This window comes from Narcine bancroftii, chromosome 3, assembly GCF_036971445.1.
Source record: "Narcine bancroftii isolate sNarBan1 chromosome 3, sNarBan1.hap1, whole genome shotgun sequence".
NCBI lineage: Eukaryota > Metazoa > Chordata > Chondrichthyes > Torpediniformes > Narcinidae > Narcine > Narcine bancroftii.
The window spans coordinates 106,152,562-106,167,862 of record NC_091471.1 but is presented as its reverse complement, the minus strand read 5'-3'; the positions used below and the strand labels follow the sequence as shown (position 1 = coordinate 106,167,862).

The 15,301-nt window shown below is 40.3% G+C and overlaps 1 protein-coding gene across 1 annotated transcript in view; it reads right to left on the bottom strand.

Annotated features, from left to right (window-relative positions):
* LOC138756704 (gamma-aminobutyric acid receptor subunit alpha-2-like) overlaps window positions 1–14,639 on the bottom strand; it is a 184,203-nt gene extending 169,564 nt beyond the window's left edge. The window contains exons 1-3 of the mRNA XM_069923092.1: window positions 14,504–14,639; window positions 13,060–13,396; window positions 11,288–11,403 (exon numbers count right to left, since the gene is read on the bottom strand). Coding sequence (XP_069779193.1) covers window positions 11,288–11,403; window positions 13,060–13,396; window positions 14,504–14,639 — 589 coding nt within the window. The remainder of the gene's footprint in view (window positions 1–11,287; window positions 11,404–13,059; window positions 13,397–14,503) is intronic.
* Between the last annotated feature and the right edge of the window lie 662 nt (window positions 14,640–15,301).

The window sequence follows — 15,301 nt, the reverse complement described above, 5'->3', positions numbered from 1 at the left end:
CACTCCAAAAACATCAAAATGATTCAGAATAAACACATTATAAATGGTTATTACAAAAAAAGATAAAACAAAAGGACCACCCAAAATGCTAGAAATAATAACATTATCACCCTCCATTTTACAGGTCATGGTCAAACCATGAAAACACATGAAGGCATCAGAAATCACCCCACCCTGACCCCTGTAGGGATAAAAAAAAATCTTTTCTGTCTAACCAACAATTCTTCCCCATATAAAATTTGTTCATCCGTCAAGTAGAAGAAAAAAGGGGAAAGAAACCCCTTCTTTCATACATTAGATTTATTGCAACAAATCAGCATCTTTTGTTCCTTGAATTTTAGACAAGCTCTCTGCATACTCTTCAGCAGTACATGACTTGTCAAAAACATATTCTGCTGAACTGGGCAAAAATACTTTCAAAGTAGCTGAATAGCAGAGAACAAATTGATGGCCTTTATCATATAAAACCTTCTTAACCGGGTTAAAAATCTCTTCTTTCCTTTAATAGAGATTGACTCAAATCTGGACAAAATATCCCCTTCATAATTTAAAGGTCCATATTCTCTAGCTCTTCTCATCGCTAAACCAAGCATCTTTCTCTATCCTGATTGTTTAAAAATATAATCAGGAAAGATCAAGTTCTCTGGTTAGGACTTGGCTTTGATCTCAAGGGTCAATGTGCTCTCTCAATTAAAATCTTATCCTCAAAATGTTCTCCTCCAAATATTTTCGTTATCTATTCTTGAAAAAATCAGATCACATCTTGACCTTATTTGCCTTTGGACATTCCCACAATTTTAAAATTGTTTCTTCTGCTGTAATTTTCCAAATTTCAACTTTCTCAAGCAGTTTTTCATTCATAGAAATCAAACCAGTCATTGTATCTTCATCTTTATTTGTATCTTCAATACATTGTACTTCTTCACGCACATCTTGGATCTTCTCCTCTACTTTATCAACTCTTTGTGAAACATCATTTATCAATTTAGTCATATCTGTTCTAACTTGCTTCAATTCTACAGTTAAAAGTTTAAAATTGCTCTCCAATGCATCTGAAAATCTATCTATTTTAGCTTCTTGGGTATGCGCGATGCAGTCTTTTCCAGTGGTGCCATCTTTGTGGAGTGTTGCAAAGAGAGCTCTGAGGAAAGTTCATAATTTGGTCCTTACCGACGGATCCAGAACCAACTTCCGTTGGTGTAACTTTTGTAGCTTTTTCTTTTTTTTGGTGACATTTTTCTCTTCTATTGATCACTTTAAAATAACTTGAAAGTAGTTTGTATAAAGTCAACTTTACTTCATATCTACTTTTTTCACTTAATCCCAGGGGAGTCACGTTGTTTCCACAACGTAGCAACGTTGTTTCCACATGGTTGAGAGCATCATATTAATATGCTAGCAAGTTTCAAACCACTGATCACTGTGATCTGCCATCTGATACAAATGCAAAGACTCATCTATCTATCTGGTAGAAGATATCAGATTCATGGTTACTCTAAATATCATAGCCTCCTGATGATTCTGCAACATGTGAATTTGAATGCTTGCAACCTCCACCTCTTCATCTGGAACATGAGAGGCTCTCTTTGATTCATCAAGCTCATCTATACCAGTTGCAAGAGCAGTCAGTGGGGGCACACAGATGTGTCCACATTATAGACTTCAGGAAGGCTCAGAAGGTGGCCTAATGCACAAATGCAGATAACTCCATTCTGGTGGATATGACAATGAACTAGAACCCCAGTCTTTTTCAATGTTTAACTGCATGATAGAATATAACCACATTCAAAAACCCACATGATTAGAGTTCTGCACCTTACAACTCTTATCTCATTCATTTTGTGGCTATCCACAATATTCACCATATTTCAGGTACTATGAAAAACTCTCAAAGGCTCTTGGAAGACAAAGGTGCCTCAGTCCAGAATTTCCTGAAATTGAGGGATTCGTGTTTCAGAATTATATTATTATTAATCTTTAAGTTATAAAAAATGTTATTTTTAGTAAAGATTGCGTGGGTTTGTAAATGGAGAAAAAACACATTCACACAGATAAAACACAAACTGGAAAATGTTGGATGCTGGAGAGCTATAAAACTAGAGTTGATTATTCAATTGAAATTTTGAAAGAATGAATGTTTGCTCAGACATGACCTGTGTACACAAACAACCATTTGCTTGTTGGCCTGTGTAGACAAGCTGGAGACCATCTGCTCTTTAACTCATACTTTTGAAGAAACTGGAGATTGAATTTTGTAGTGAGCAAAGAAATCATATGTTTAAAGACACAAAGCAGCATTTTAAGTATTCAACCAGCTTTCATCTGAAGTCAGAAATGGAGTAACATTTCTGTGCAAAAGGACTGCTATTGTGTTCTCCTTGTCAAGGGAGGAACACAGAATCAAAGTGACTTCATAAAATATGGCTACTTCAACTGACTCTCTTTGTTAAGAGAGAGCAGTGCTACTGTGACCCTTGACTGAGTTTGTGAAGTCATTATGGGAAATCACAAGTTATGTAACCTCCACAAAAGAGAGGGTAATTGTGAAAAAAACAATTGGTATGATGAAACATTTCTTTGAAAGCAACTCTACAGGAATTTGTGAGTTTTGAGAAGTCTGATAATTTGGCGCCTCACCTACTCTATAATTTTGAACAATTTAAAGATTCTGAGTTTCATCTTAAAAGATTTATATGCTGAAATTTGAAATTGACTTTTCAGAATTGTGCCTGAACTGCAATGGTGTGGTGGCAGCAACACTGCTACTGAAAGAACACACAACCAGATGGGTTGAGCTCAGTGAGCAGAAAAACTGGTTTATTGCTGGCTGGTGGGCTGGACTTATACTCCGAGCACAGACCTGGCTGAGAACCATGCTGGGGATGCCGACATCACTCGGGCATCATGTGGTCCCCCAGCGCAGGCTTCTGAGCCTGGTGCTGAGAAGAAGGGGAAACCCCCACCGACAGCGCCATTTTGGCTGGCTGCCCCACCGCATGGATTACAAGCGGGGCTAGTTCACCTGCCTAATGGCGTGCCGTGCCACAATTGTTTCGGATCTGCATTTGTGGATAGTGGGGTTAAGTTTAAAGTTAAGTACGAAATGTTATATTATTAATTATTATTCATAAAAATTATTGTTTTGAAGATAACATTGTCTTGGTGAATTGCTATTACTGCTGGTCATAGTTGTAACAATGACTGCTACAAGAATACAGGCTTATGAGTGATTTTATGTTGTGGTCATGCAGATATTGCATCACCTGGATTGAGCAGAGGCACCCAGCAGGACTCTCCAGAGAAGGGCTTTCACCTCATTACTTTCTCATCCATCCTTTTGTCACTATTTCAACAAAGCTATTGCCTACTGTGCAACTGAGGAAGGAGAAAAAATAAAGCAGATAGTTATTAAAAAGAGATTCTTCCTGGAGGTAGTTTTTCTAGAAAAAGTACTGTTTGACTTTCTAAGTTTATCCAGCAATATGTTTTTTATTCTTCCTGGAAATAATATTTTTGAGAATGCCAAATTGGTCACTAGTTCAGCTGAGGAGTTCACAGTTCACATCCAGATGCAATAAACTCTTGATAAATAATTGGAGTAAGTTGTTGGTATGAGATTCAGTATGTCAGCGAAGACCCTCAAAAACTTCTACGGGTGTACTGTGGAGAGCATTCTGGCTGGTTGCATCACTAACTAGTATGGTAGTGCCAATGCTCAGGAAAAGAAAAAAAAAATCAAGAGGTTTGTTAATTCTTCCTGCACATCACTGGCATCAGTCTTCACTCTATCAAGGACATTTACAAGAGGCGGTGTCTTAATAAATCAGCCTCTATCCTCAAGGATCCTCACCACTCAAACCATGCCCTTTTCACTCTGCTACCATCAGTAAAAAGTAAAGGAGCCTGATAATGAGCACTCAGCGGCACAAGGACAGCTTCTTCCCTGCTGTCATCAGGTTCTTGAATGATCAATGTGTGACGGATTATGTTATCTTTTATATTGTATATAGATAGGTTTTAAAGGAGATAAATTGTGGCACATTTTTTTTAGTGTAGGTCACATACAAACACTTCAAAACAGATCTCATTTAAAATGCCAGAGCTCTGCTCAAGCCAGACAGTCCAGGCTCCAGGTTCCTTTGAAAAAACTGAAGAATGCCTATAAGGGGTTCACAAGTAGATGTTAATTGGACATGCTGTGGAGTAATGGATTATTGTTTTGAAAAGCAACAGATGAATGGACTCAAAGATTAGGTCTGGTGCCACAGTCTGTCTCAATGCATTTTGCTCTTCTAGGAAGGCCATGTGGTTTTGCAGGCAGAGAGAATCAAACAGGCTTTCTCTGAGACAGAAAGAGAGAATTCAGTTCTACAGTTCAGCAGCAGCAGCAACTGGGACTGGAACAGGACAAGCTGGCAAGCTTGTTTGAAACCCCATTTTGAAGACACATTGTGATTTCTTAGTTCAGCCTGGTCAAACCCATTGTGGTCTATACAAGAGGAGATGGCTGGCTGTATAGTGTTTTACTTGAAAGAAGGGAAACATAAAGGAACTCTGTGGTGACCTGAAAGAGATAATCATCTGGAAAACCCTGATGGGGCCAGTTTCTTCGGCAAGACAGAAAAGTTCTTTGATTCACAGTACAATCTCACTCCATCAAGTTCACTGGTTACACATTTTGTCCAACAAGCAACAAATCTCTCTCTGAAAACTGAGACCCTTCTTGAGTGGTAGCCATTTACCTTTCAAGCACCAAAACCTGGTGAACTTCATAAATGTTAAATTCTGTGCACAGTATAAGAATTACCTGCAACCAGTGAATTTGGTTGAGTGAGAAGTAATATTGTAATGTGAATCAAAGAACTTTTCTGAACCTATATGCACATTACATGCACGTGTGCTTAGAATTAAAAGGGGGTTAAAATAGGTTAAGTTAATAGTAATAAGTTAAAGTTTGATCCCATTTTTATGTTTAAAGAAAATTAAAAGTAACTTTTATTTAAGTAACCATTTGTTTTGGTGAATTTCTATTGCTGCTGAGTTTTGGGGTCCTCTGGGTTCACTGCCTTACTTTGACATTTTGTGCACTATTTTTTATTTATTTTGTAAGGTGGTTTATATGAAAGTTTGTGTTATGATGCTCCCTCAAAACAAACAATTTGGTGACTAGTCCATGACAGTGAATTCTGATTCTGAAATTGTCAACAATAAAATACCATTGAAGTACCTTGTAAAGACTACCTACAAAGAGACTAACCATGACATTTTCTGTTCATTACAAGCCACACACACTTGATACATTCCTGTTCCGAACAACCACATTCACCTGGAGTTTCCACCTCTCACCACAAGGGAATTCCTTCACTTGCTGTGGGCCAGAAAGGCAGGTAGCCATCTTAGATGGTCATCAGCAATGCACACTTGCTGGCAATATCCACCTCCCTCAAATAGTCACAAGTGAATTGCAGATGTTCATGAAAATGACCAAAACATGGCGTAGATTTTTAGTGCACTGATTCATCTATAGTGGAAGAACACTACTCTGTCCGGCTTGTGAACAATGAGAGCATTGCCAGAGTGATATTACTTAAAGTATGAATACTGCCACCAAGAGGACAGATGCGTATTCTAACAAGGTTGGCATCAATTTCTCTTAATACAGACCAGATTCTGGAGGGTCACCACTCTCAAAAAACAAACCAGCAAAGGAATTCAAAACCAGGATGGCCACAGTCAGAGCTTCTTCATATGTTGAACAGCTTCTGCTTACAATTCCATGGAAAATAAGTTGTCATTAATCATCTCATCAAGGTCTGGGTCTATGAATATTTGGAAAGATTGGACTATTGTGTTACAAATTAAAAATATTCAATGTTACAGTGTGATTCCCAATATTCTTAGACTTCATGTTTATTTTAAAAACTTGACATGGCATTCATCACATTTCAAAGTACATCATTTGTTTGCTGTATTGAAGTGTTTCAGGGTTTGTAGACACTAGAGTCAAATGCGAAGAGTGTAGTCTTCAGTTTCACTGTAAATGTTTGTCTTTTGTTATCTAGAAGGAGGAGGTGAGAATAGGTGTGTAAGAGTGGGAATTTTAAGCTATTAATGTAAATGTGTTCAGCCTGCAGGAGAAGCACTGATTAACAGAGGTTAAGTAATGTTTGTGTATTAGATAGAGAAGAATAAAGGTGTGATTATGAATTAATAATGTAGAGGGACATTTTTGAAGTATTGTTTTTTGATCTTGATCTCATGAACAAGTTTTAAACTTTTGCACTACAGGGACCAGGTGTTAGAAGCACTGTTCTAAGTATTTATTTCCTTGCACTAGCACTTCACCTCAAACCTGAGGATTTATTGCCTCTCCCCCAAAGAGTACATGACTTCTCTCCTGATATCTTACTCTTCCTAAAGGGTTTTAAAAACAGCATCCAACATGGGGTCCAATGATTGCCAAATAATTGCTTTAATGTGTGATCCCCAGGACTTTGCTTAAGATAGTTCCAGATCTGCTGAGCATTTCCTGTATTTTTGGCAGATGCTGCAAGTAGAAATAAATTCCCCTTTAAGAAATGCAGACATGATTTTAATCAATGCATGTTAAATTCAGTCAATAAATAAGACTCCAAAATTACCTCCTGCTGTTGTGCATTAATGCAAAAAACATTATAATTGCTGTGGGTCTCTGCACACCAGTTTATTCTATGGTTTCCAGTGCGATCAATCTTTCTAAGTCCTCAAGACTAAAATTTGTCTGGAATTTTTGAATTCCAGACCTGCACATTACAACATGGAAATAAGGATCCTGCTGGCCCATTTGGTCTCCTTCTCCATTGCTGGGCTCAGCCATACATAGGCTTTTCATTTGAACATAATCATGCACCTGGATTGCAAATATAAGTGGTTTGTATTGCATTATTTTAATTAATGTTAACAATGAAACTATTCAATTATATCATAACTATTTTTAAATTATTCTGATTACCTGCAAAGCTCACCATGTGGCAAGAAAGGACAGGATCTCAGGATCAAGCACCTGAAGATGAGTCACTACTTATGGCCAGCTCCTCTTTGCTTTGCAGAACTGATATGCACGAAAACCAGGGCTGGTGACCCATTTGTCCCATGGGCTACAAAAGATTACCACAACTATAGGGACAGCCCAATGGCTGATTGCAAGGCACAATCCAGACCATTTCATGCTTGCCTTACTGCGGAATCAGGAAGCACAGGAAAAAGGACCAGAGAATTTTACAACCTCAGGTTCAGGCAGTCTATACTCTGGATTTAAGTCTCGTAACAACAATTAAATAATATACACTTTGATAAACAATGACCATAGACAACAACACCTTAAAAAGTTTAACAGTTCACAACCCTCTTTTAGCCCATCAAGTTGGTTGCGAGTGGCATGGTTAATGTAACAGTTAGCACAACGCTGATACAGCACAAGTGAATCAGATTCAATCTAGCACTGTCTGGAAGGAGTTTGTATGCCATCCCCATGTCTGTGTGGATTGAAAACATACGGGGAGGTTTAAGGTCAATGGGTACAATTGAGTAGCATGGGTCAGAAGTGAGAAGGGCCTATTACCACGCTGAATGCATGTCTAAGATAGCTGCTGTGACAAATGACATTCATAGCACTTCCAAAAGAAAGAATATTACATGCTGATTTAAAACACATTGAGATAGTGGGTCTGTTGCATGAGGAGAGATTAGGTCAACCCATTTTATATCTACTGGTGTTCAGAAGAATGAGAAGATTCATTGAAATCCTTTAGGACTAGACAGACGGTATGGTAGGACGATTTTGTCCCTGGCTGATGTGTCTCAAACACAATTTTGAATTAGAGAGCTGAAGAGATCCCCCCACCCCCGCCCCCCCTTTCTGAACGCCGTGAAACTGCAATTACCTACATAAGTGGAAGTCAAGTTACTGAACATTTCTAGACACAAAAAAAAATTCAAGGAATATAGGGAAAGGGTAGAAATGTGGTATTAAGATTAAGGTTCAGTCATAATGGTACTCAAAGGCAGAACAGGCTTAAATGTTCAATGATCCACATCTCCTTCTATTCGGATTCTCTGAAAGGTACACTCTTTAGCTCAGTACATTTAACACTTCATGTTTTGTGCAAAGGTCACGATACCAATCAAGCAGTCCAAAATTTGGCATTTGTATCTGCAGAAGATAAAATGTGAGCAGGAATGATCCATCAGTGAAGAGAGCAAGAAACTATTCAACCGTATCATTTTGCTGCAAATGAAAATTAAATGTACTTTACAATTCATACGAAGAAAAGATACCATATTGAAGAATAAAAGATTTGCCAACATTACAAAAACAGCTCCTATTAAAACGTAATTAAAACCTGCAGTTCAGGTCTTAATATAAATCATTTCAAAACACCAGAATCTGGTTGGTTGGGTTTGGATGCACTCAGACCTTGCCATGGAAATTTATGTCCATTCATAATGGAGAAAAACAAATAATTCTCTTGTTTCTCTAATATAGCTCTATATCATATAAAGGACCAAATGGGACAAGTAAGGAAATAGTACAAGTCACTTGGATTTATTGCAAATTTTTGCATTGTAATATTTCAGTGAAAGTCTGTTGCACAATCTCCTCTGGGTAAAGTTATAAAATTCCACACTTCGAATACAATAACATAAAATAAAATTGGGGTATTTTGGATTAATGTATTTTCAAAATTGATAAGAGGCATACTTAGTTTCAAGATATTAAAAATCTGTAATCAGTAACATGAAATCTGTGAAATCAATGCATCAGAGATATGTTTCACAATTTTGAGTTGGTTAAAGATATATGTGCACACATAACATATTGTTTCATTCTATTATGGTCATAATAAATCATAACTCAAATTGCAAGTGGAAACATACAAGAAGCAATTTTTTAAAACAATTTTTGTAAGTTTAAACACGAACACTTCAAACACTGATATTTCAAACACTTCTGATTTTACAAACTTGTTAGAAACTTCTTATGGTCACTGGAGGCTATATAATTTTTAAATGTTTTTTTTGTCTTCCATAGGTCTACTAACTTCCTATGATCCTGAAAACCAGCCAGTTTCATCTCAAGGACAAAATGTTAATGACGACATTGAAGATGTCTTCTGAAGTTTCATGATCTGCAGCTTCCATTTTTCCTTGACTTTTCAGATCTTTATCTAAAAAACATCCACTTCTTTGGGAGACATAATCACATTTTCTCTCCGAAATGTTTAACCAATATTACAAATTTTCTTGGGTGACTGAAGTTGAAGAGAATTAGATGTTAAACAGGAGGGCTTTCTTCAGTTCTTCTTCTCAAAGCTTATAGTCTAATTAGTTAGCAGTAGGCAGTCATTCTGAACTTTCCACAAGTTTCTCGATCTTTATTATGCGGTAGCAGACAGAATAGGAATTTTCTGTTTTTCATAGTGAAAGCTCTCACCTTTTATTTGCTTTCTTGCCAGTATCACAATCCTAAATCTTTGGTAGTTAAACGCATAGCTGCCTCTTTGCCTCTCTTGATCTTCTCTGTTGGGTTCACCTAAGAACACAGTGCTACATCCTGACAAATGCTCCATCTTCTCTCAGTAATTCAAATGTCACGCATCCTTGCTGAGAACCACAGTAACATCTTACTAGCAAACTCACCACACATCGCATTGGTGTCTTGAATGCTCCAGGAAAATCAATGTTTCTCTGCATTTTCTGGCAGAATGTTTGAACAGTCACAAACAAGGCCCTTGCACTCCACAACATCACTGTGAACAATTGCACTGATATCCTGGGTTTGACAGAAGCTACTTTTCTTCTTGCTGAAGTTTCTGTTTTTATTTCCAAGACCTATACCATACAAATTACTGGAGTGATATTGTGATCCATATTGCCTTTCTGATCTGATACCTGTCAGACATCTCACCTCTTTTTTTCCAGAATTCTAACCTTGTAGCCATCAAGTTTCATCAGCTTTCAGAATGATCCCCTCTCTCTTTTTGCCTCAGCAGTCTGACTTCTTTTGTTCCATTTTCAATCTACAGCTCTGTTCCCTTTGCCCTCTCCCCTTCTCTACAATTTTCCTCCTTCTGTTGTATCCAAGAATTATACTATATTTCTAGTAAAATTCTTACCATCTGCTCCCTCCATTGTCCTTCAAATGGCTAACACAGTAAGCAATTCCCTCTCCTTCATTCTCACTTTTAAATTCCTCGCCATCAACCTTAAAATAAATTCATCCTTGGCTTCACTGCCCTCGGAAAAAAACTATCATTTTGCATCTTCTTCTTCTGTAAGTTCACGAAAGAAATGTCCTCCGTCTATCCTCACTTGTTCCATGACTCCAAGCCTGCCTCCATCTCGTCAGCAATCCATCCAACCCAAAGTGGAAAAAACCCTCACAAAAGTATCAAGAATGGGTACGTTACATTTTAGCTCTCCATCGTCCTTATCTTCTGTGCAGTTAACCCTATAACATATAACCATATAATAATTACAGTACGGAAACAGTTCTTTAAAAAAAATTGATTGACCAGAGTGTTCTCTTTTCCTGCATCTAGCTAATTCCATTCTTAGCCACCTGATTTTAGACTGTTTCTAATTTGCAACAAACTTCTTCACTATACATGAAGCTCAGGAGTTTCTATTTCTGGATGAGTCTGCATCATAACCCAGCTTCCACAACCCATCACAAGGATATGGCATTTTCTCTTTTCATTTTTCAACTGCTCTCCATTATCCCATCAAAAGCTAACCATTTAATTAAGCTTTTGTTCATCTTCCTAGTCTCCATCTTACCCAACACATTCTAATTACACTCTGCCTTTCAGTGTTACAAAAATGTGCAGGTTGTTAATGTTGATGCTGTTTCCTTTCATTCTTCATTAATGGTGCAATTTCTATATGAACAAGGGCTCTTCCGATATCTTGAACTTTGATGAGATTTATCAGTGTGTAAAGTAAATCTGCACTTACCAACACTGGTTTGTTCCCAGACTGGGATAGTGGAATCAAAGTATGTGTTTCCAGGTAACCGAGTGATACATGCATTGCTCTAATCTAGGAGGCTTATGGTTAAAAAAAATCCTTATTAAATCAGGCATTCTGTACCACTTAACTATTTTACTGCAACACCATACCAATGACAACTGGACCTTTAAACTTGTACTTTTCTTGTTCAGGAAGGCACGAGTATTTTTTTTTCAGAAAAAACATAGTTTGCTTAACAAAATAAAACCAAATTTCAAAATACTTTTTCTTTACTGACCTCCTAATCCTGGTCTTAGTCGGTTGTCATAGCCATCCAGTAATCGGTCAAGAATTCTGGTAAAGACGGTAATTTTGTCCCTTGCTTCATCTTCTACTGAGCTAGGCTGCCCTGTTCTGAATTTAAAATTACAGATGTTAAAATGCATAAAATGACCAGCATCCCAACAAACTCTTTGCACACAATGCAATATAAATACTCAATGCAACAATTCTTTTAGATTACTATAATAAAATACTTCTGGAAACATTACACAGAGATTATCTTTCCTCATGATTGTTTCACTTAACCACATTACCACTACAAATTTCATCAATGCAAAACAGTTACTGTTTCACAATATTACATTAATTGATTAAAGTAAGGATGTCTAGTGCTGCAACCAGTTTCAGGAGGCATTAATCTAAAATGCTATCAAGAAAATTTGAGAATACTAACTGATATAATGTGGTGTAAAAACCCAAAACTCTCCTGGATTAAAATAATTGGAAACAGTACAGTGAGTTGCTACAGGAAAGAGTGGAAGAATGAAACACATTCGATGCAGTTATAGACAAAAACTGATTTATGGCATTCTCTGCCCCTGCTTACATAGGCCCAGTTTCCCGCCGTTGGGCCTAATTTTCCTGTTGTTGTTGGCGGAAGTGATATCAGCAGCATTCTGGTTGCTGATAGGTCAATGTACACACCCGCGCAGGCAATTGGCTGAGGAGAACGGCCATAAGCCTGTGTGGGTCTTGTGCAATCACTGCGTTTGACCACCATTTTATGTGTCAGGCCAACTCACAGGTAGCATGCCACTATATGATTCCCCCCCACCCCGAACCAGCAATCTGAGTATTTTCTTTGCCTTTGGCGGCCTGCCCCCGCATCGCACGGCCTGTGTAATAATCAGCTGGCAGGTGTCTAGGTATGCTAGCTCGAGGCAGTTGATAGTGGACGTCTCTTCCTTACCACCAATATCCAGCATGCATGCAGACACATTGTGCCTGGTCACTCGGTAGGGCCCCTCGTATGATCGTTGCAGAGGTGAGCGGTGTGCTTCCCATTATACAAAGATATATTTACATGTCTTTTCGTCCTTTGGAATGAATGTCTTTGGTTGGCCATGCGGCAAGGGCTGTGCTGGGGCTAAGGTGCCTAGTCATCCCTTAGCTTATCCAACATTGCTGCTTCTGGGTCCTGGCAGCAGCCAAAAACACGCCTGGTATAACCAACAGAGCGCCTTACACAATTTCTGCCACCGAGGCATTGAAATCCTCCTTTGGTGCTGTGCAGATACCCAGGAAGACCCAAGGTAGCTCATCTGTCCAATGTGGTCCCTTGAGCAGAGCCATCAGAGCTGCCTTCAACCCATTGGCCTGTGGGTGATGTGCCATTGTGTGGTGGAGTTGGGTTCCCAGAAGGTTGGCCAATGGTTCCCAGAGCCCTGAGGTGAATTGTGCACCCCTATCAGAAGTCATATGCTCTGGCACTCTAAACCTTGCCACCCAGGTATTGATCAATGCTCTAGCGCAGGACTCCGTAGTTTTTTCTGCCAGCAGAAGCACTCTGGCCAGCTTGTGGAGCGATCGACCATCATCAAAGGTACCATGCCCATGGGAGACCGGCAGCAGTCCTACAATGTCAACGTGGATGTGAATGAACCTTTGCCGTGCTGGTTCAAAGGTTTGGGGAGGTTCTTTGGGGTGTGTTGCACCTTTGACACCTAACAGAGTGTGCAGGTCTTGGCCCATTGACTGACCTGCTTATGGAGGCTGTGCAAGATGAACCTGTTGGCTACCATCTTGACAGTGGTTCTGATGGCTGGGTGTGCCAGGTTGTGCACAGCTTCAAAAATCTGCTGTCTCCAGGATGTCGATATGATGGGGCTGGGTTTGCCAATGGACAGGTCGCATAGGAGCATCTGGTTGCCTGGGTCGATGGTGACATCCTCACGCCTGAACCCTGAGACCACCATTTTGTAAACGGAAATCTTGGGGTCTGTCTGTCGTCGCTTGGCCAGGGCGCTGAAGTCTATCCCCTGTGACAGGGTCTGGATGGCCTGAATTGCTGGACGTGAAAGTGCGTCAGCCACAACATTGGTTTTACCAGTGATGTGTTTGATATCTGTGGTAAACTCAGATGTGTAGGATAGGTGTCTATTGCCTGGCTGACCATGGGTCCGATACTTTGTTGAAGGCAAAGGTTAGTGGTTTGTGGTCTGTGAAGACCTTGAATTGCCTCCCCTCCAAAAAGTATCTGAAGTATCAAACCGCCAGGTACAATGCCAAGAGTTCACGATCGAAGGCGCTGTATTTGAGTTCAGGTGTCTGCTAAAAAATGCCGGTGGCTGCCAATGTACTTCGATCAACTGTTCAAGCATGCCATGTTGGAGGTGTCTACTGTGAGGGCGGTTGGGGCATCTGTCCTAGGGTGCACTTGAAGTGTAGCATTGGCAAGTGCATCTTTTGCTTTTGGAAATGCCTTTCATGCTTCCTTGTCCACGGTTACCTCTTTTTTTGCCCTGTTGTGAGTGTGGACAGGATGCTGCCAGTATAAAGGTGGTAAAAGTTGATCATGCTGATGAATTCCTTGAGGTCCTTCACTGTGTGGTGTTTGGTGAAATGCCTGATGACTTCTTCTTTTCAGGGCAGAGGTGTCACCCCGTGACTATTGATTATGTGGCCCAGGAGTCGATTGATTCTAGCCCAAACTGATATTTGGCCGGGTTGAGTGTGAAGTCGAAGTCGCTCAGGTGGGTGCACAATTGTCTTAGGTGGATCGTGTGTTCATTGGAATTGCAGCTGGCTATCAGGATATCGTCCAGATAAATGGACACAAACCTAAGGTTCAGACCTACTGTATCCTCTGAATGATCTTAGCTGCATTCTTGAGCCCAAAGGCCATCCTTAGGAACTCAAAACAACTCAAAGGTGGTGATAATCACAGTTTTAGGGATGTCATCAGGATGGACCAGTATTTGATGATAACCCCAGATGAGGTCGACCTTGGAAAATATTTGCGCCCTTTGTATATGTGTTACAGGATATCTGGCCAGTGTGGCCGCTTTATCGAGGCAGCAGTAGTCCCCACATGGCCACCACCCTCCCACTCCCTTTGGTACCATATGTAGGGGGGAGGCCCAAGGACTGTTGGAACGCTGCACTCTTCCCATTTCCTCCATTTTAAAAAATTCTTCTTTTGTGTGGTTGAGATTCTCGGGAGAAAAGCTACGTTCCCTGGCCTGGAGTGGAGGTCCCGCTGTCAGGATGTGGTGTCGTATCCCGTGCTTGGGTTTGGCCAAGGTAAACTGAGCTGTCACAATGGAAGGGAATTCAGCCACAATGCGTGTGAACTCATTTTCGGACATCGAGACAGAGTCGAGATGGGAGGCCAGTAATCTGGCTTCACCCAGGGAGAAAGTATGTAAAGTCCTGGCATGCACCAAACCCACTCTTTGAAGACAGTAGGCTCAGAGGAGGTCTGGCCCCAAGAGCGGTTGCACCACCGCTGCCAGTGTAAAAGTCCATGTGAACCGCTATTGCTAAAATAGAATGGGATGATGTGGGTGCCGAAGGTCCTTATACTGCTATTGTTCACTACCCTCAGGGCTGGGCCTGGTTTCCTGTTCTGGATGTCATAGGGTGAGTGGGGGAGATGGACATTAACCTTGGCACCCATGTCAAACAGGAACTGCCATCCTGAGAGGGAGTCCCAGATGTGGAGGAGTCTGTCTTGTTGGCCAACTGACATAACCACTAGTGACAGCTGGGCAAGGAGGTTCCCTGAAACATGCTAGGGGGAGGGGTGGCATTGGTAGGCCTCCATACCCCATCTCTGATGGTAGAAGCAGTTTGATCAGTGGGGGGAGTCTACTTACCTTTCTGGTGGCTGTTGCAGCCTTGTGCTCTGTGTGTGTGTGGCCTAGTGATCTGTTCCATCACAGAGCTGCCATCCGTTTTCGCTCTCCAGAGCACTTCCACCCGATTTTCCTGGGGTCACTGAAGTCCTCATCGATGAGCAGCAGTCGGA